The sequence below is a fragment of the Eucyclogobius newberryi genome, unplaced genomic scaffold (assembly GCF_026437365.1).
Source record: "Eucyclogobius newberryi isolate DKJ021-1_F unplaced genomic scaffold, fEucNew1.0.hap1 SCAF_19, whole genome shotgun sequence".
Lineage (NCBI taxonomy): Eukaryota > Metazoa > Chordata > Actinopteri > Gobiiformes > Gobiidae > Eucyclogobius > Eucyclogobius newberryi.
Genome location: NW_027315823.1, coordinates 13,466,251 through 13,487,295, shown reverse-complemented (window position 1 = coordinate 13,487,295; position 21,045 = coordinate 13,466,251). Strand labels below are relative to the sequence as shown.

The 21,045-nt window shown below is 40.3% G+C and overlaps 1 protein-coding gene across 5 annotated transcripts in view; it reads left to right on the top strand.

Moving 5' to 3' along the window:
• The window catches only part of dock3 (dedicator of cytokinesis 3), a 189,485-nt gene that overhangs the window by 93,226 nt on the left and 75,214 nt on the right, over positions 1-21,045 (top strand). For all 5 annotated transcript variants that reach the window (XM_072451775.1, XM_072451774.1, XM_072451777.1 and 2 more), the window contains exons 4-5: positions 8,293-8,348; positions 16,497-16,593. In XM_072451775.1, the coding sequence (XP_072307876.1) occupies positions 8,293-8,348; positions 16,497-16,593 (153 nt within the window). The remainder of the gene's footprint in view (positions 1-8,292; positions 8,349-16,496; positions 16,594-21,045) is intronic.

Sequence of the window (21,045 nt, the reverse complement as noted above, 5' to 3'; positions counted from 1 at the left end):
GTTTGTGTATATTTTCTGGTTACTGTTTTGACCAGAATGTTCCACAGTATGGCATTAAACGTATCGATTGCCATTGCAACAAGCAGGTGGCGCCACCGAGCAATGAGTCAGGGTTACGGGTCAGAGCTGTGGAGAACACACTCACTTTTTTAGCAATTCAAACTAAGATAGATACGTTTAATATCATACTGTGAAGCATTCCAGGTAAAGCAATAATCCATGGAGACAAAGCAGAAAAGTTACTATGTGCCCCTTTAATTGGGATTCAAGGAAAAGCATGTAAAAGAAATGTTCAAAATATTATCGATAAATTGATTTAGTTTGTGTCAGGTCTTCGGTTAGATTCCCAGACCAGATCCTTTCCATGTGGAGTTTACAAACGTGTCTGTTTCTTCAAGTTCCTCCTGGTGAAGTGTAAACGCTGTAAAATACATCGCAATCAAATCGAAATCACAAATTGAATGAGCGCAATTGGCAAATCGCAAAGACTGCAATGATTTAAGATCTTTACAAGCATTAAATGATCCCGCCATATTATGTATAAAACATGCAAACCCCCTGTAGTTTAGACCTGGCATTAGTTTCGCAGTTCACATTTCAGTCTTCCTTCAAATGCTAATGCTCCTGTTACATGTTTAAAATGTGATTTTCTATTAAAACAGAAATTGTAAACTTAATAGCAATCGCAAATTGCAATTAAATACAGTAATTTTTCCGAAATCGTAGTATGAATGATGCTATCGGGCCCATATTACCTTGTTTTTTTGCGATTTTCTTTTGTAAAATATGCATTTCAAGTCACCACTTAAAAAGCGCTCTGATTGGTCACACATTTCACACATTTAAAATAACGTTTAAATCCTAAAGCAAGTGCCCATGTTTTGACCAAAAACGGCAAAAATCTACTTTTGTCCATGTATTTACGTCCTGTGACAGGACGTGCCAGATGCTCCTGACCAAGATTGAGACTAGACTCTGGTCATTTCTCAGGTTTAAAAACGGCTCAAATGAATTGGACACATTTCCCTTTTTGGTGCAGAAAATTCTACCTCACTTTTTGATTCTTACAAAAAAAAGAATTAAATTGTCAGCGCTCTTTTAATTTGATTGATATCTTAAGTTTATTTAGTAGAGGCTCTATGTTCACACTGTGGGTCAAAGTGGCTCAATAGTGCGAACAGCCCCAATCAGATTGTTTTCGAATGCGACGCCGGCCACTTTCATGTGGCACGAAATCTAATCTTTTTCAGAGTGACTGCAGTCAAACCTGACTTCTACAGCGATGCAATTCAATTTATTTTTGTAACGCCCAGAATCACAACAGCAGTTGCCTCGAAGGGCGACAGTGAGAACAGATTAAACAATGTTCATAGGGACTTGGCAATGTCCCACTATCCCGTGTCCTTAGACCCTCCTTCTGGGCCAGGAAAAACTACAAAACCTCTTGGAGATCAGACTCCCCAGAGAGAGACAGTGGAGGAGGAGCCACTCAGGAGGAGGACCAGTTCTTTGAGGTGGATGAAGAACCGTTCATCTGGTGGTGAGACGTTTCTCCAGGGAGTTGAGGAGCATCTGGATAAGATAAGATAAGATATTCCTTTATTGTCCCACATGGGGAAATTTCATTGGTGCAACGCAGGTAGATACAGAGGTAGATCCAGAAGAACAGATCACTTATAGGAAGTCTGAAAAACACTTTCAGTAGAAGAAGATCTCCTATAAATAAATATGATCCAGAGGTCATCGATGTGCCTGTCCCACTCTCCTCGAGGAAGTGGAAGAAGAAGAAGAAAAAGAAGTGAACCGCAATGAACAGATTACACATTGGCGTTAAACACATGAAACAATAAAACACCTGCCAGACGACAGCAGTGAAGCAAAAAATAAGCGCAAAGAAAATAAGGTTTTAGATGTAATTGTGGTTTTGAAGGAGATGTGTGTCAAAGATAAACAACATTTTTACTTCAGAGTTTATTTTTGGTAATTACATATTGACAAACTCTCACTAATAACACATATTTCAATGTCGGTGTCATAATGTGATGCCTGGTCCTCCTCTGCACCGCTTCAGAACTGCTTTGCACACATTTGGTTTGGAAAGTGAACCGCCTCTTCAAAGAGAAAAAAATCAGATTTGGAATAAACAATCTGAATTGCACGTACATAATTGCCGCCAAAATATTCCAGTTTGCTCCTCACATTAACCCTGCTTAAATCCATCTCTCACAATCGGAGCGTTTTGACACTTTAATTTCATGGATTGTTACGTGTGTGAGTCTGTGCGCTGATCATCTAAATCACACATGTCAAACTAACTTAATAGTGACACCCAGGTGCTGTGGCCCCTAATGCACATGTGGACCCCGCTGCTGTGTGTGGAGCCACCATCGGGCTGGGTGATACGCTCATACAAATCTAATCCTGAGATAATTTCTGTGACGAAATGCTATTTTTTCATCTTTGTCAGTTAAATTTGCTCTTGATGAATGCAGCTCTTGCTCGATCAAAGACACTTTTCCTCCTATTTATCAGCTTTAGCGAGGTTCTGTGTGATGGATGGGTTTAAAGGAGACATATGATGCAGCTAGAATTAAACTACGTCATACACAGATCATCGTTTTACATTTTGTTGCATTTTAAACTGCAGTAATGATCCAAAATGGCTTAGTAATGGAAAAAGTTCAATTGACTTCCTGTTTGAAACTGCAGAACTGATAAGCCCCGCCTCTTCCTCATCACAGTTCACCGTAACAAGCAGCAGATTGTCATTTACGTGTTTTTATTTTTTGAAGAATGACTCTTCTTCTTCTTCTTCTTCTTCTTCTTCTTCTTCTTCTTCTTCTTCTTCTTCTTCTTCTTCTTCTTCTTCTTCTTCTTCTTCTTCTTCTTCTTCGTCTTCGTCTTCGTCTTCATCTTCTTCTTCTTCTTCTTCTTCTTCTTCTTCTTCTTCTTCTTCTTCTTCTGTGTTCTATGGAAGTTGGTATCCCAGTGTTACATTACCGCCACCTACTGGAGTTGTACGTCTTCAAAGTATGTGTTTTACGTTATATCGTATAAAAAAAAATCACAACTGAGTACAGGGAAGTGGGCGGGCATAGGGGGTAGGTGAAAACAGGAATTCTCTGAAGTGTCTGATTCTTTAAATTTGACAGTGTTGAATCATTTTGCGTTCTCGTTTTTGGTTGAAGAAGTTGCTCAGGACACACTAACTTCTCCGATTACACCTGTGATAGTGACTACACATGTGCAACACTCTTAACCACTGCACCACCAGCGAAGCACATGACATTTGTTTAAGGCGTGGTTGGCAATACCTCAGCGCTTCACCGGCACAGTGGGTGAAGAAAGGCGATGCAGGACTACTCGAACATCTAGAATCAAAATACAACCTTGGGTAAACAAATGAGGAGGAAACACTGTTGTAATAAGGTTAAAAGCTCATTAAAGTTGATTTAGCATAATATGTCCCCTTAAAACAGTTGCAATGACGTGTGAACTTTGAAGTACACAGTAGTAGTGCAGTTGTAGTAGTTGACTGTATTCCTTATTTTGTGTTTTTATGTATTAGAAAACATATATCTGCGTTATCAAAGTTATTAAATCAAGCCATCGGTGAAAAAAAGTGAGAAGCAGAGCAACTGATTTGGAAAAACAAAAAAATATAAAGTGAAAAACATAAAATGACATAATTATATAAACAATTTAGTTGTTGTTTGATGATTATTTTTTTTTTACATTTTCATTGTGTGATGTGGAACAGTATTTTTGACTTCAGGTTACTTAAGTTGTGAAGTGGATTTTGGTATAAACCAGCAGATCTTAAAACAAATGAATAAAACAGTAAATCCTTGAACTCTCAAATATGTAATTTGCTACTCACAGATTTGTCGAACTGTGTGAAAAGATTTCTTTGGCGAAGAAAGTGTGAAGAGTACATAAGGACGAGTAAACAGGGTCAAACTGAGTGTCTGTTCTTCAGAGGAGTTCATTTACAGGACATTTCCTCTGCAAACACCAAAGAGCCTGACATTTTAGTCCATTATATTGAGTATGTTCTGTCGTGTACAGTTACTATAGTGAATAGTAGTGTGTTCTATTTTGTTATATCCAGACTCCGGCTGTCAAAGTGAACTCATGCCATTAATCACAGCAATTAACACATGAATCTAGAGTTAACACAATGTAAATGTATCACATGTAAATTCCCTTCCTCCTCCTCCTCCTCCTCCTCCTCCTCCTCCTCCTCCTCCTCCTCCTCCTCTTCCTCCTCCTCCTCCTCCTCCTCCCTCCTCCTCCCTCTGTAGCCCTCCTCCTCCTTCCTCCTCCTCCTCCTTCCTCCTCCTCCCTCTGCAGCCCTCCTCCTCCTTCCTACTCCCTCCTCCTCCCTCGGCAGCCCTCCTCCTCCCTCTGCAGCCCTCCTCCTCCCTCTACAGCCCTCCTCCCTCCTCCTTCCACCTCCTCCTCCCTCGGCAGCCCTCCTCCTCCTTCCTCCCTCCTCCTTCCGCCTCCTTCCTCCTCCTTCCTCCCTCCTCCTCCCTCCTCCTTCCGCCTCCTCTTCCTTCCACCTTCTTCCTCCTCCTTCCTCCTCCCTCCTCCTTCCCTCTCCGCCTCCTCCCGCCTCCTTCCTCCTCCCTACGCACCCCTTTTTCAATCAAATATATTCTAGTGGATTCTATCTGTTCCAGCTCCATTTATCTAGCGCATCTTTATTCCTGTCATATCTGATTCACCGTAAAGTGTTCGATCTGATTTGTTCTTGGTGTTTATGTTGCACGATCTAATACACAGTATCTGGTTCTATACTGTGTGTTCCATATGCAGTAGTTCTATCTCAGTGTCCTCTTTGAAGCTCTCGTTCCCTTGCTCTTGTTTGTGGTCCGTCTCATCTAAAGTGCATCAGTTTAGCAGCACAAAGCGTTTGACCCGGAAAGACCCTGGACAGGTTTAGCAGCGCTCGTCTCCAGCCTGTTCTCTTTGTCATGTATTACTGAACAGGCCGCATGTCGCACTTGGCCCCGCTGTCACACACTTTAGTGTCATGGCTGCACCGCTGCCCACTTTTGTAGTACAGTGCTGCTTACTTTACTTTTAGATTACATTATCCTATCAAAACACGTACCTTTTCGCTTGGATTCTTTTCTGCATTTATTACTTTCTTGTCACCATCTGTTAAAAGAACAAGTTCCTGGGCATGTAAACCATAAAGGAAAGCTACAACATACTTCTTTCCACCCCTGTCAAATCAGCCATTCTGGGAAGAATCTGGATCAGTTTGTAGCCTACTCCAAACCTTTATATGTATATTTAGCAGAATAATGAAATAAATACAAAAATAAATAAATATGCTCTTAATTAATTTAAATGGAATTCACAATTCCATTTTCCCAAAAGTGATAAACTATCTGTAAATCAGTCTGGCATCCGTAAAAGTGCAAATGCACATTAATGATTGCAGCTGTAATTCAAGCTTTTTTTAATCATTCAGCACCAAGTCTGCTGTGAACATATGAACAACACGGTCTTTGTCTGTAACTTTGTCACAAACACATATGTACATGTAACATAAAACCATGTGAAAGTTAATAATATGTGATTAAGTCTTGTGTTTAGCAGATCCAGCTCTTGGATGTACAGTGCTGCCCTCTGCTGACCTGTAGAGATCATGTTCACTGTAACTGTGAAAGTGGAGCCGCTTTATTATCATACAAGATACACATGATACTGTATCACAACCATACAGTGATATGATTTGTTGCAGAACAATATTGTCCCAGGCCTGAATATTCTAATAACAAAAGTTCTGATGTAGACTGTGTCCTGTTGTGTAAAAGGTTTAGCCCCGTTTTATATTTGGTTTGTTAATGCAGCCTCAGTGTGTCCTCTCCCTCTTCACATCTACCCAAACCTCCTGATGCATGTCCCCTCTATTTAAGTCCATATTCTTCCATTATTTACCATTGCTGACCCATCCATAATGTAGAGTATGCTGTAACCAGCTCATCCCGGGCTCCATTACAGGCACAATGACTCAGAAGATGGTCTTTACCCGCACAAATCCTCCGCCTGACACAGTTGTATATCTGCACGCGTGTGTCCGCTCGGGCAAGCACGCTGCGTCCTCACAGGCGCTGCTGTCTCCGACGTGACGTGGAATGTGAATGAAAACCGATCTCCGGGCTGCACGCTTTTATTAACGGTCATTCAAGCCTTCTCTTCGGGCGTGCGCTGGATACAAATCTGTGCAGATGTTTAAAGTAAGTTAATTACTGCAGAGGTGAGAGTGAATTAAAACATGGCAGACAAATGACAATTACATTTATGGTTCATTTCACGGTGATACGGAGGATAAAATGTGGCACAGTGTGATTTAATTGGACATGTATATGGTTATTTGAGCATGGATTTGGGAGATTGGGATGTAGGAAGATTGATTGATTTTTGAATAGTAATTTTGGGGACCTCTAGTTAGAACAGGTGTGATTGTATAGTAGTATTAATATTAGTGATAGCAGCAGACATTTGCCTAGTAATTAGAAAGAAAAGAAGAAGAGTGGATGAAACAAGACGTGCCATGCGTCTTCCTGTCGACGGTGCGGAGCTCACAAAACCAAAGGTCCTTACAAATGCCTCAACATGTCCTTCTGACCAATAGTTTACAGCCTTTTGTGTTTTCTAAATCATTTCCCCTGAAGGAGAGCAGGACAAGAACTGTGTGTGAATGACTGTGGATGAGCTGGAGCAGGGGCGGAGCAGGGAAATGTAGGGACTGTGGGGACCTCAAAATAAAGTCATGAACTGATAATAATGTAACATCTGATAATACATCTATAATTATGGACTTATGATTTTTGTTCAAAACTTTTAAAAAACATGCTGATGACTAAGTGTCTGCCCCTCATTTCTTAATAATATGTTGCATTGGATCGTGCTTTATTTGATTATGTTCCATTGTTATGTCCATATATTTAATAACTTTAATCATTTAATAAGTGTCTGCCCTTAGTGGCCCACAACCAAAACCCAAAACCAGCCCTGAAAGCAATTACATCTCCATGGAGACCAGCAGGTGGCCAACCATGCACCAGAAAAGTGACATATTTCACCTTTAATTACACACGAAAAATAATTAAAAAATTACCGTACCTTTTAAAAAATACATATATATTATTATCTTTTGTTTTGACTATTTATCACCGCAAAGCTGCAAATTAACCTCAATTGCACTAGAATGGCTAAACAAATGGACAAGAAACATTAGAAAATGCAACGTAAACACCATGTGTGTTTAAGGGGAGACAACTAACAACTCATTTTTGTCAATTTTTTGTTTTTTGCTCAGTTTGGGGAAACAACACAAATGTCCAATCTGCTTGTACGTTTTTTTATTTAAATTTTATATATTATTGTATTATTCTTTTATTTAGTCTCCCATAGGGACATAGAGATGAAAGTAGAACACACACCGAACTTTCCAATCTTGTATTCAAGATTTAGCATCAATAAATGTCCCAAACTGTTGCAATTTTTACACACATCTTTTATTAAATTTTTTTCTATATGGAACCATTTCCCCCCCTTACATATATGAGAGTAAACGACAGGAGAAAGTTAAAATGTATTAATTAAACTCAAGATTTTTGCCTATTCACCTGCATTGTGCCAAAAAAAAGGTGATTTAGCGTCTCGTCTCACTTTAACTATATCATTTTTTTCCAGACTTGTTCCATTTGGTCCATTAAAGCCTCCTATAATTCAGAGGATGTTTTTTCCCTCTTTCCTACATGTGCATAAAGCCTTTGCATAAACATGTGACACAGATAAACACTGTCCCGCCCCGTTCCCGCTGCGAGGGCTGTAACGCGCCTCTGCCTCTGACATGAAAAATGCATGGCGGATCAGACGACTGGAGTACAACACATCGGTCTCGCTCTGTACTATTAGTGTCAAATAAAACCAGGGGCATGCACACAGCGGGGCAGAAAGCTTTTAGAAGATGTAGCTAAAAATATATCCCGCAATTCTGCACCCGGAGGAAATAAGGCTCATTAATGCTGTTTCAGGAGGAGCGCAAGTGGAGTCATTTTACAGCTCAGCAAAATGCAACTTCGCAATGAGGAAAGCTGACTGGGATGACAATGACTTGAGTTACGGTTCTATTCATGAGCTAAAATGACTCAGTGGAGGATGTTTTTTTTATAGAATCATGCAATGGAAGTGAACTCACTGATGTGTGCTGTAATTGAATGTATTGATGCTAAACATGTTCTTGTTTTGTGTGTTTTTCTTCCATAGGGTGTGTTTCCTGTCAGTTACGTCCACCTGAAGAAAGCCATCGTCACTAACAGAGGGTAAGTCCACTTTTTTATTCAAATGTTGTTTAGTTTTGGTGATATTTATTCATTTTATGTTGGGTCTGTGCGCCAGCCGACCAATCAGAACAATGTACTGTATTTTCTGCACTATAAGTCGCACCTTTTTCATAGTTTTGGCTGGGGTGCGACTTATACTTATATTTATACTTATATACTTATACTCCAGAGGGACTTATTTGATATTATTTGTTATTTTCACACTTGCAACCACATTTCATACTCCAGTGTGACTTATATATGTTTTTTTCTTCTTTATTATGCATTTTTTGGCTGGTGCGACTTACTCTCCGGTGCGACTTATAGTCCGGAAAATACGGTAGAAGGAACGAGCAGACACGGGGAGCTGTCAAATCATGTGTTTGCTTAGCGGCCGATCACAGCCACAAGAGTTTATTTGAATATCATTTGTCGATATGCCACGGGCTGAACGAACGGCGCTGATGTCTGCGCCGAGCAGCGTGTGCACTCTTTCATTCTGTGTAGTTAGAGCTCCCGCCTCCCAATAAGGAGATCGTGGGTTTGATTCCCGGGCCAGACCAACTATCACTTGACCTCTCTGGGAGGGTGTTTGCATGTCCTCCCTGTGTTACCGTGGGTTCTCTCTGAGTACTTCCTCCTGCCATCGAAACACATGCGTTAGGTCAATTGGCAACTGTAAATTGAGTGAGTGAATGTCTCTGTGCCCCGCCTAAGGCCCAAAGTCACCGGGATAGTCTCCAGTCACCCGTAGGGAAACGATATTTTAATAGCGTCTTTAATGTAATGCAGTCAAGGTAAAAACATTTAAAAATCCATGCACTTTGATATTTAAAGGTCGCGTCTGCATTTGCCCGTCTGCTTCTCTCTCTCACACAACGGCCGTTCATTCGTCGGCTTCTCGTCTCTGATCGGTCAAGCAGTCGTCTTCTTACCTTATTCTCAAACTTTACCTGCTCTGGTTACCAAGTTCTGAGTTCAGGGCCTGTTGCCGTAGAGATCTGCCTGGATAGAAAGTGATCCAGCTTTGTCGTACCGTTAAAATCGCAAGGGTTTAAAACGGTAGCGATAAAAAGGTATCGATCGGTTGTTCGGAGACCTGACTTTCTAAATAAAGCACCAAGTTCTTCATTCCTGATTTCTTCCTAAGCTCAAGATTGCATATTTGAATGCATTTACATAATGATTGGAAACGCTTTGTGTCCTTTCCCCCCACCTCAGATTAATCAGAGTTACACTGTGTCATTTGCATATGGGTTTTATAATTACAGGCAGCAAGAGTAAAATTAATTGGAAATGTTGAATAGTGGAGTTTTCAAGTGGACCTCCAGGGCCTGAGACTTACTGGAGAGTGTGAGACTGGAGAGGAGCTTTGGCCCAGAAAGACAGTGAGTGCTCGACTGTGTGGGTTTTACAATGTGTGGTGTGATGAAAGTACTTCTTTGTGGTTGAGAACAACACGTGAAAACCAAATTACTAAGATGGAAACGTCTGTTGTTGTGGTCTCAGAAGTAAGTAGTGTCCTTTTTTTGTCAGTCAGTCTCAGGGCAGATGTGGCTGGTGAAGTACTTAATCACCACCAAGTGAGGGACATAAATAATGCAATATAAACTTCTTAGAACATCTTAAAATTGGCTAAATAAACCCATGTAATGAACTGAGCGGCGCTAAAAAATCTACAAATCTAAAATTGAGCGTTCACGTGTACAAAAGTTTTATAAAACCTTTATAAATATGGCCTATGCATATGGACGATCAAGTGTTTTCAGAATTTAGATGTGACTCCCTTTAAAAATGGCTTGCTGGGTCATGTGATTAGTGACATTAAAAGCCAATAACTTACTTAATAGAAGTAGCAAATGTTATTGATTGTAGGACACTAGATCGCTCATCTCCTTGGCCTTTCTTAAAGCATTGTATTATAGTTCTTTGTGCTAATACCTTGACAACAACAACAACTGAATATGACTTTTCTAACCTGAATATCTGGTCATGTTCATTCATTTGAGTTCTGCGCGTTCTTTTCACAATGAATCGCTGCCTTTTGAGTACAGGACTTGTAAACACTACACAGCGTCACATGTTTGGAGCGAGGAGGAAACCAATCACATCAAGACAAGGACCCTAAGCAGGAGAACAAAAGCGATGTTACAAGACAACTCTGTGAATGTCCTCGAGAGCTGCAGAAGCCAGACTTGAACCCAATTGAGAGAGATCTGAAAATCTGAACCGACACTCACCAACCAACCTTTTGGGGGTCAGGGGGCTCTGTAAAGAAGAATGGGGAGAAACTGCCCATAAATAAATGTAGGAAGCTTGTAGCATTAAACTCAAACATATTTGAGGCTGCGATTAGTGCTAAAGGTGCTTCAACAAAGTAATGAGCAAGAGCTGTGAATACGTATGTAATTTATTTAACATGTTTAATAGATTTACCAATAATTCAAACAACCTTCTTTCATATTGTCATTATGGGATATTGACTGTGGAATTTTGAGGCAAATAATTAATTTAATCAATTTCGTAATATAACAAACTGTGGGAAAAGTGAACTGTAAAATGGGAAGGTTTTACTTTCTAGCTTAATGTTTTTGACATAATAAATACAAAATATTACTGAAGAGATTTTGTATTTAGTATTTGAGTAAACTAGATCTTACATTATCAAAGACGTCCACAACATTTTTTTTGTTGAGTATTGGCTGCAAAAACCCACAATTCAATATGATTTTACTGAAAATTGGCAAAAATCGAATGAAGTTTTTGGAGTTAAAACTTTAATAAACCCTAGAGTAAAATCAACAATCCGTCTGTACGAGTCCAAGATTTCTAAAGATTCTAAAAAAGATTTATTGTGTGTGATCTTGAAATGACCTTTGACATCACATCAAATCTCATTTAAAACGTTGGAAGCCGCTGAATTCAATCAAACATTCAAACATATTTCGGTGCAGATTGGACAATGCTCCAGGTGAACGCTCATAATTGCGAGAGCAGCGGTTTGAACCTGTTTTTACCACTTGCACATTCCCTGACCTTTCGCTATGGCAGGTGCTGTTTTATTTAGCATGAGGTCAGTCCTGTTCAGCGCACAGTCAGGGTCCATCTTCATCATCATCGTGACCCCTGACCTCAAGGTGCATCGTGGCATACGGACTTTGACGCCGTGTTTGTGAGCGCCAAGAGACGAACGCAGAGCCAGATACTGTAAAGAGCTGGAGCGGAAGGCCCTGGGCTGTTTGAGACTCCACGTCCTCCACACGATCCTTATGCGGAGCTTGTTCATACATAATCATGCTTATAGTGCTCATACAAGAGATGCAGATTTACATTTTGAACATTACAAGGTACAGTATTGGTTTGATGTAACTTGCTGATACACTGCACGCTATTCTGATGTAGCAAGCACGCATATACGATTAGATCAGCCTTTATTGTCTGTTGGGGAATTTGTCCTCTGCATTTGACTCTAGATTGCAGATCTTTGGGACCCATCTCCAAATGTTTGTGCTAGGCTTGGTCAGGACTGCCTTCGCTGGAGGAATTGACCTGGTGCATGGTTCGGGTCGTTGGGAGCCTGGAGGAGACTCACAAGACGCAGCAAGAAATGTGCAAACTCCACACACAGAAAGGTCCGGTCTAACGGCTGAAGTCTGCACCCTGCCTGGGACGTGCCCCGGGTTAAACGCATATTGTATTTGCTTTGAACACCTCTCTTACTCCCATATTGTAGAAGGGTGTTACCTGTACCTGGACCTCAAATAATCCCCCCCACAAAGAATGATAGATAAAACACAGCAAATAATGATTGTATATCTCAAGCTTGATAGCGTTCTACGCCTTTCTCAGCGTCTTGGTATTAGTCTTATTGCTTTTTGAGATTTACTCGCGCCTTGCTCAATGATCAACTAGGTCTGCACCAATTCAGAGCGATATTAAAAAATCCAGAGTTTTTCATAGGACTTCAAATGTTTTGCTGAAGTATGTTTTGATTGATGCAGGTCACTGTAAATGAGAATGTGTTCTCAACTGCCTGGTCAAATATTGAATAAATGAATACATCTAGGCTTCATTAGAGCTAATTAAAAAGACATGATATTGACAAATAGAAGGGTATTTTCAGTCGGACTGGGCTACTTTACCACCCCAGGTATATCAGAAAAGCAAATTCCTAGTTTGTGAATTTTGTTTACTGACAATGAACCTTTTTTCTTTTTATAACCCGGTTATACTCTGGCCTAGGCCTGTTACACCTGTGCAGCCCGGGAGTCGAACCTGCCACCTTCTTGCTTACTTAATTAAGTAGTCAGAGTTATTAATTAAGTTGCTACACTGAAACAATTTTTTCTTTATTAAGTCTTGGTTCATGCTTTCTTAAGGCTAGTAAAAGTAAGTAAGTAAGTAAGTAAGTAAGTCAATTTTATTTATATAGCACCTTCCACAGACAGAAGTCACAAAGTGCTTCACAAAACACAGAATAAAACAATAAAAACACAAAAAAAGTGTTACTGTAGTTTTTACTGTGCACTGGGAATACAGTGTAATTGCTCCTTACTTACAATGTAATTACCCCACAGTTACAGCTTAACAGCACCATAACTACACTGTGAACACCTATTCACCTGACGTGACAGTGAATGTTTATCTCTAACTGCACAAACATAAGAGCTGAGGCGTTAATGAGCAGTCTCCAGGATAGAGTCGACTGCATTTAGGCCTTTACACAACATGAATCAGTTTCACACCAGGGGATATTTGTTTTGAGTCTGGGGAACACTTTTCTGTTACATGTTTTCTGAGATGGAAAGGGAGCTGGGAAACAGAAATAGCTAAAACTCCGTCTGTACTTATGAAGAGGAAACAAATGTTGTTTAGGGTGTTTTAGGGGGGATAAACTATATTTCAATTTAGAGATAACGCTCTGAAATGTGTTAATGAATATTAGCTGTATATGTAAGAAAACATGTACTGTAAGTTTTTCCTCATTCAATATCTTTCCAGATGATTTCCCCTAAAACGCTTGACTAAAATCACTCCCATTCAAATGTCCATGCTGTTTTCTTGGACTTTTTGAGTACACAAACGATTGGCTGGACTCTTTGTGAAGCGGAGGCTCTGTAATGTTTGCCTCTGATGTCTGATTTATGCTAATTCTAAGTGGTCTCAAGCTCTGCAGGAACCTCAGATTACACGTGTTTTTGTACGTATGAGCAGGAGTGAAGCAGCTGCTGAGTGTTTGGCTTGACAGGCAGTGATTGAGCATTTGACAATTCCATTTCCAGAGCTGAAGCTAATTTCACACACACAAGATTCACTTCATCAAAACTGTGACTAAACCATGATTAAACCCAAAACCAAACCGGCACTAGATCCGGACTAAACAAGGACTAGAACAGGACCAAACCAAGTCCACTTCAGGACTAAAATGGGCTCAATTACAAAAAGTGTGTGTGCGGACACTTAAGGACTTATAATTATGATTTTTTTTTATTTTTAAATCCAAAGACTGATTTAAATTTGTGACTTTCTTTATCAGATGGTGGACAAAAAATGAATAAATTAAAACAAATCTGCAGGTTTGAACATTTTCATTTTGTGTTAAAAATGATTAGATTATATTGACATAACAGAAAAATAGACAAATATACAGAGCTTTTGGTTTTGGATTTAATATTTAATCTTTGAATAAGATACACCTGGAATTACCTTGATTTACAACTGTCTAAAACTGTCTTAAACTAAAAAAAAACACTCTCATCTTAACATAAGATTAGAAGCATGAATCAATTTCTTGCCTATTACCATGTACTTCTGGGACGGCCGACCTCCGGTGCACTTTCCCGTTTCCTTTCAGGCGTGTGTGCGCATTAGCCCAGAATATATTGGCTCTGATCTTGTGCAAAGGGAAGGAGTTGGAAAAGTGAAGCGGAAGAAGGCTGGAGGCAGTGAGATTTGAGAGAGGAGCAGATGAGAGCCCGAGTCTGGTCTATTTAGTAAACAATCAGATGTGCTCGAGAGGAGAGGAGGGAGAGACAGAGGTCAGAGGAGGTGAGGACAGAAGCCAGCAGAGATTAAAGAGCAGAGACAGCGAGGGGAAAGCTTGGGATTGGAATGGCCGACTGTAATGGCAGCTACAGGGAGAAAGGCGTTCACGAGGTTTATTCCAGGGATTCACCACTAATGACACGTTACTCAGCTTGAAACCATCACAAGTGTGTCCCCAAAACAGCAACATTTCACTGCACCAGTCCAAATTGTTCTGTTAGAATATATATAAAGGACTAATTGTAGCTATGAATTTATTTGCGTTTATTTCACTTAAAATAAGGAACGTGTTTGTAAAACTTAATGTCAGTGAGACCAGTGATGCCTGGTGTTTTGAGCTGTAACTCGGCATCATTTCGCAGCATTCGCTCCGTGTGCCGTTCACTTTAGCCCTGTGCTGTCGCCCCGTCATCGCGGACTTTCTGTTTCATAACCGCGGTCCTCTGTGCTCTTTTATACAGCAAAACTCTGCTTTCTAGTCCCATTTGTGAGTTTAAAACACGCAGCTCTCTCCTCTGTTGTGCTTTAGTTGCTGCAGGTCCGCGCGGAACAAGCTCCATGTGAAACGAAAGCGCCACAAGTCATTCACATGTCTTTAATTAAATATGTAAATTAAATGAATCATCGAGGCAATAAAGGCTGTGCTCAGGCCAACTTCTGGAATAAGGTGAGTAGGCTGCAGCATATGAAGCCTGCTCATATTAGACAGAATTGGCTCCAACTTGGTTAAGTCATCAAATCCATGTGTGAATCCATTAAATTAAACATTTTTGAAGGTTCATCTGGTAATATCTCATGGTAAACTGCTCTTTCCCTTTACACTGGTCTAAAATCAAGGGGTATATGTGATCAAAAATGTGGACCAAAAACGAATAACATTGACAATTAAAAACAAGTTCTATGTCCAAATATCTACTTCCACAATCTTAGTCGATAGATAGTGAGTGCACCGAGTAAAGCAGAGAGTGTGTGCCACAAGTGTAACTAATGTGGGCCAAATCAGCCTCAGCTCCAGGCCAGGGCTCTGCTGGGAGTCCTCCCCCTCCACCATCAACCAGCCGTTTGTCTAATTAACCAGGGAGGAGACCGAGAGAGGAGCTAAGAGTCTGGGAGGGGAATGCTAAAGAAGATAAATGTTACTTTTTGGTGGCGCGGTAGCCTGGGAACCTGTGGAGTTTGCATGTTCTTCCAGTGTCTGCGTAGGGTTCTTCCGGGTGCTTCGGTTTCTCCTACTACTGAAGACATGTACAATAGGCTCCTCCCCTGCAAAAGAGCTGCCACATCTCAGTGGGACTTAATAACATCAGCCTCCCCAGGGTGAAAATTAGCAGTAAATTGTGCACTGCCCCGTCTCAAACAATTCAATTACATTTTTGTAACGCCCAAAATCACAACAACAGTTGCCTCTGAGGGCGAAATAAATAAATAAACTTAACCTAACCAGATGTTTTCTCGGGACCACCTAAAACTACACCTTAATTAGCTATAATAACAGCATGAACAAAATTCATAATGAGAAAATTGTTTATTAAGAATTATTCAAGCTTAGCAACTACTTACGGTAGGTTTAGGGTATTCATGGTCTTAATCATTCCTAGTAAAGTACATTTTCATTATCAAAGACGTCCACAAACCTTTGTCTGTTGAGTATTGGCTGCAAAAACCCACCTCTCAATTCAATATGATCTTGTTATGTCATCCGATCTGATATTTTGCCTCGGTTTACCTGTAACATGTTGTGATCGTGCTAATATATTCATAGATTCAAACAGCTCTTTCTGAATCTTCCCGGTTCTACTTTCAAGTCAAATGCAAATATTTAGTTTTGAAAGCAATGTTTGCACCATTTACAAATCTATACAAAACTATGATCCCATAATTACATATCCACGACATATGTTTTGTATACTGTCAAAACGATCTTCCAAAATGAAAATGAGTTCACCATTTCACTGCTTCACAAAAGACAATAATTTGACTAGATCACTAGCTCTTCTACTTGCCTCACAATGTATTACTTATATCATTTATCGACTCCATAAAGCTTAAGTATAAGTCTGCTGATCTGTGTGAAGTATAATCTTGTTTCTCTGTGTTGTGCAGCCCCCATGAGACAGTGGTTCCGCTGGAGGACCCCATAGTGACTGAGGTGACGTCCACGCTGCAGGAATGGGCCGTTCTCTGGAAGCAACTCTATGTGGTAAGCTGCTTTGCATAATCATATGATACAGTGAACAGTGGGGCACATAAATACTAGCCTAAGTAGTAAATTGCATCAATATATTTATGGGATTCAGCGTCTTGATGTAGGCAACATCACCAGTCAAAATATATCAGATGTTGCTTTAAACTGTGAATTGATTATGGCAACGGTCTTAATCTTTCATCATTCTGGATACACAAATGCTATTGAGTTGTGACATGTGTTTTTGTTGGAGATAAGATAGATGTTTGGACAGTTATCATTGTTTTACTGCTTTAGAGGGCCGATCTGATTTGTCTCAGTACAGATATATTAAAAGCAGCTCTTAGGGTGAAAATGAGGCTGAAGTGTGCTGTCTGCTGCTGCTAACACTTTGGTGTAACATGCGAAAACATTAATTCCAGTAGCCGGGATTGAACCATCAACCTTCAGGATAGTGGGCAATGATTTACATTTGAAAACATAAAACAACATTATAATTGAAAACAAATAAATACATTAAAAAATCACCCCCTTGCCTTGTTACTATGTCCTTAACTCTTCTTATACCTATTTACTGTATACCATAGATAGACTCAGAAATGTGTTATAGTGGAACGCATGGACTGACGCGGGTGAAAACGATTACTTTTTCCTTCTTTTAAGACGTTTCCTGGTGAATTCCATGTATTTTAAGCGCACGTACTTCAAGTCGAGTCTCAACTGAATCTTAACAGATGTAAACGGATTGTTCTGCCGTTAAAATACAGCAGGCAGCGCTATCGACATCGAGGAAGCATTCACCCCATTATTACACAAATTTTAGGTTGGAACCATTTACTCTCCTCCATCTTCTGTATTTGGCTGTGTAGAACTTCTAAACGTCGCAGTTGATCTTGTAGTTGTTGAAGAGTGCGTGATGGAGCAGCTCTTCTCCATTAACATCCCTCACAGAAGTCTGTTTATGGGCGTTCCCTCGGATGCTGACTGTACACCCAACTGAGCCCCTCGCACACACCTCCATTCAGTACAGCGTGTGATACAGTATTCACTGACCCAAGATTGAACCTTTTTTTTCCGCCTCCTCAGAGACATACAACAACACCGAATAAAATGTCCTACAGTCTGATCGCAGTCTTTCTGTCATTCACTGTTCCTGCTCTGTGTGAACACCGTGCTGGGTCTTCAGGGAGCTTTGGTTTATGCACAAGCCCCAGGAGGTGGCTCTATTCTGGGGGCGGCAGGGGGAGGCAGGGAGGGGTAGATGGAGGGTTGTGGGTTGCTGCTGTAAACTGCTGTAGTTTGTGAAAATATTGACTTTAAAGTGTTGTAAGTAGGCTTAATTCATGCACCAAAGTTGCTGAGGTGCTGAATACATTGTGACAGGGCCAAATTATCACTAGCTTTCTATGTCTTTGAAGTTTAAATCTGCTTTTCTCTATCCATGGATTTCCGTATGTCAAAAATAGAACCATTGACAACAAAATATTCTTTATTTTGAGTTGGGGGTTGAAACCTCAATCGTATCATATTAAGTGCTTCATAACAGCATAGCATAAACAAATGTTGAATTGATAATGAATAAATTGTCTTAGATGTGAATCAGTCTTAGTCACTACTTACCCTGCATGTAATCACAGTTGATTGACGTAACATGATTTCTATATTTAACATATTTAAAGCTTTAAAACGTGAAATGTGTCAATGTTGTCTTAAAGCGTTTAATCTGATTATCATGACCTTCGGAATGGCGTCAATCCGACAGAAAACTATTGACAATGTGTTAAGATAGATGGTGAAAGTTCAGCGCAGGGATCAGCAGCTGTCTCCTGTCATCATGTTTTGGTTATTTGAAATCTTTCTTGCTCCATCTTTTCCTGGTCTCGCCTCGATAACAGCCGTGGGTCAGGTTTGTGGGCATGTGAGGGGCTCTGGTATTTAGTAGTGTGATTGTAGCATCCATGTGTGAACAGGAAGAGGCAGGAGCTGAAGTAACAGCCAACAGTGACAGGGAGGTTGTGTCCAGACATCAAAAGGACACATATTATACATTTTGGGTTGTTTTTAGCCTTTAAACATGCTCTTGAGTGCATTTGCTTTGACATCTCATGTTTTAAAAATTTAAATAGTGCATGTATTGAAAAGCACACATCAGTTAATATCAGCCAGCCTTGGTGTTAGCAGCCGAGGAAATTACCATGACATAAACAGCAACAACAACCTAGCTTGCCCCAACATACTAATATGAGCATGCAGTTGTAATGAACGCATTTTGATGGCAGAAATGCTCCAAACGAGCAATGATACATAGACTTAAAAACAGTGCTGGAGACCTCTGGATTTCTACATTAACCTCAAAAATATTCCAGTTGGGTTGGGCTATGTAAAATATATACATTTTAGAATCAACCTAATCAAAGTTCTGAATTTCAGTGATCTTCACATCCAAAGTTGTGTTCTGTGGAGCTTCTACTTGAGCGTGAGAGAGAGAAAGGACAGTTCTGTGTCACTGGAGCGCTGCTGCTTTCTTGAACACAGCCATGCCAGACGCTCTGTGGGTTTGGGCAGTTTTTCAGGTGCTTTTGCACAGGTTTTGGCTGCTGAAGCCTGGCAACCCTGTCTTAAAGACATTTGATGCTAAAAATGAGCTTTTAATCATGTTACGACATTGTTCTCTTCATCAAAAACGTATCTGGAGTAGTATTCATCTTCATTGACACTTAATAAATCCAGTTTTCCTCTGAGGCTCAGGAAATATTCCCAGTTTTACGTCATCAGTAGAGATCTGGAGGTCTCACAGTTTTTAAGTCCTTAAATCATCCCCAGACTCGTTTTGTGTATTTCTGCCGCTCACTTTTGTTTATTTCACCATGGCAATTCCCTCTGCTGTTAGTGGATGTACTACTAATGTCTGATAAAGTAAAACATTCGATGTCAAAGCAGACATACTCAAGAGCATGTTTAAAGCCCAATGACTTTGTAATCAATGCAAAATACACGCCCTTTAGGATGTAGTTTGACACTCTTAAACGGTCAAATGTTTTATGCCAGGCTGCATAATAGCATAATAGTCTACACTATGATCCAGTCATAACCTCCTCTCTGTCAAAATCCAGCGCAGAAGTGTGTTTGCTTCCCTGGGGTCCGGCTGCCTCCTCCATCTTATCTTATCTTATTTCTGTACTTTGATTGACAGCTCTTTGCAACCAAGCCAACAGGCTAGCGTCACCTTCAGATGTGACCTTTGACCTTGGTGTCTGCATCTGTCGCTGGCACTGTCATGTTGCGGGTGATGAGATGTAAAGGGTCGAGGCTGAACCGTGCTAGCGCTGGATTACACTCTGAGACGAGGAGTGGTTTGATCCAAGTGACAGGTGACAACAGCACGTTGTGTGGACCAGAACGTGTCCCAAAGATGAGTGTGGTGGCATTGTTTCTTACGTGAAGATAGAATATAAAACAGAATGGTGGTGCTGTGTGTGGCACAGGGAGATACCATTTCAAACTCTCCTCCATATCACACAGATGCAGATACAATGAAAAGAATCATATCTTCCTTCAATTAAACTTCCTGAAGAATTTCTCATGTTAAACTAAAACAATACAATACTACAACAACTACTATTACTACAATACTGTGTAGATCTACTTTCTTTCTCCGATATATACAGTGCATCCAGAGACTATTCACAGGGCTTCACTTTTTCTTCATTTTGTGATGTTACAACCTTATGAAAAATTTATCAAATTGATTATTTGTCTCAAAATTCCACAAACAATACCCCATAATGAAAAAGTGAAAGAAGGTTATATGAATTATTTGCAATATTGTTAAGATATGTGTTTGTATTCACAGCGTTTGCCATGACACTCAAAACTGAGCTCAGGTACATCGTTTTGCCACTGATCGTCCTTGAGATGCCTCTACAACTTGATTGGACTCCATCTGTGGTCAATTCTGTTTGGACATGATTTGGAAAAGCACATTCCTGTCAATATGAAGGTCCTACAGTTAACAGTGTCAGAGCACAAACCAAGACAAGAAGTCCAAGGAATTGTCAATTGTCTAAAGTCATGTTGTCCGACACAGGCACAGATCTGTGGAACGGACACAAACATTTCTGCAGCATTGAAGGTTCCTCTCAGCACAGTGGTCTCCGTCATCCGTAAATGGAAAACATTTGGAACCACAAAGACTCTTCCTAGAGCTGGGCCCGAACAAACTGAGCAGTCGGGGGAGAAGGGCCTTAGTCAGGGAGGTGACCCATAACCCGATGGTCACTCTGACAGATCTCCAGCACGTCTCCATGGAGAGAGGAGAACCTTCCAGAAGAACAGCTTTGAGCAAAGGCTGTGAATACTTATGTGCTTCTTCTTTTTTTTCTTTTTTTTTTTTTTGCAACAAATTCTTGTTTTCAGCATTTTGGGGCAAATAATTCATTGAATCCATTTTAGAAGAACATTTGTTCC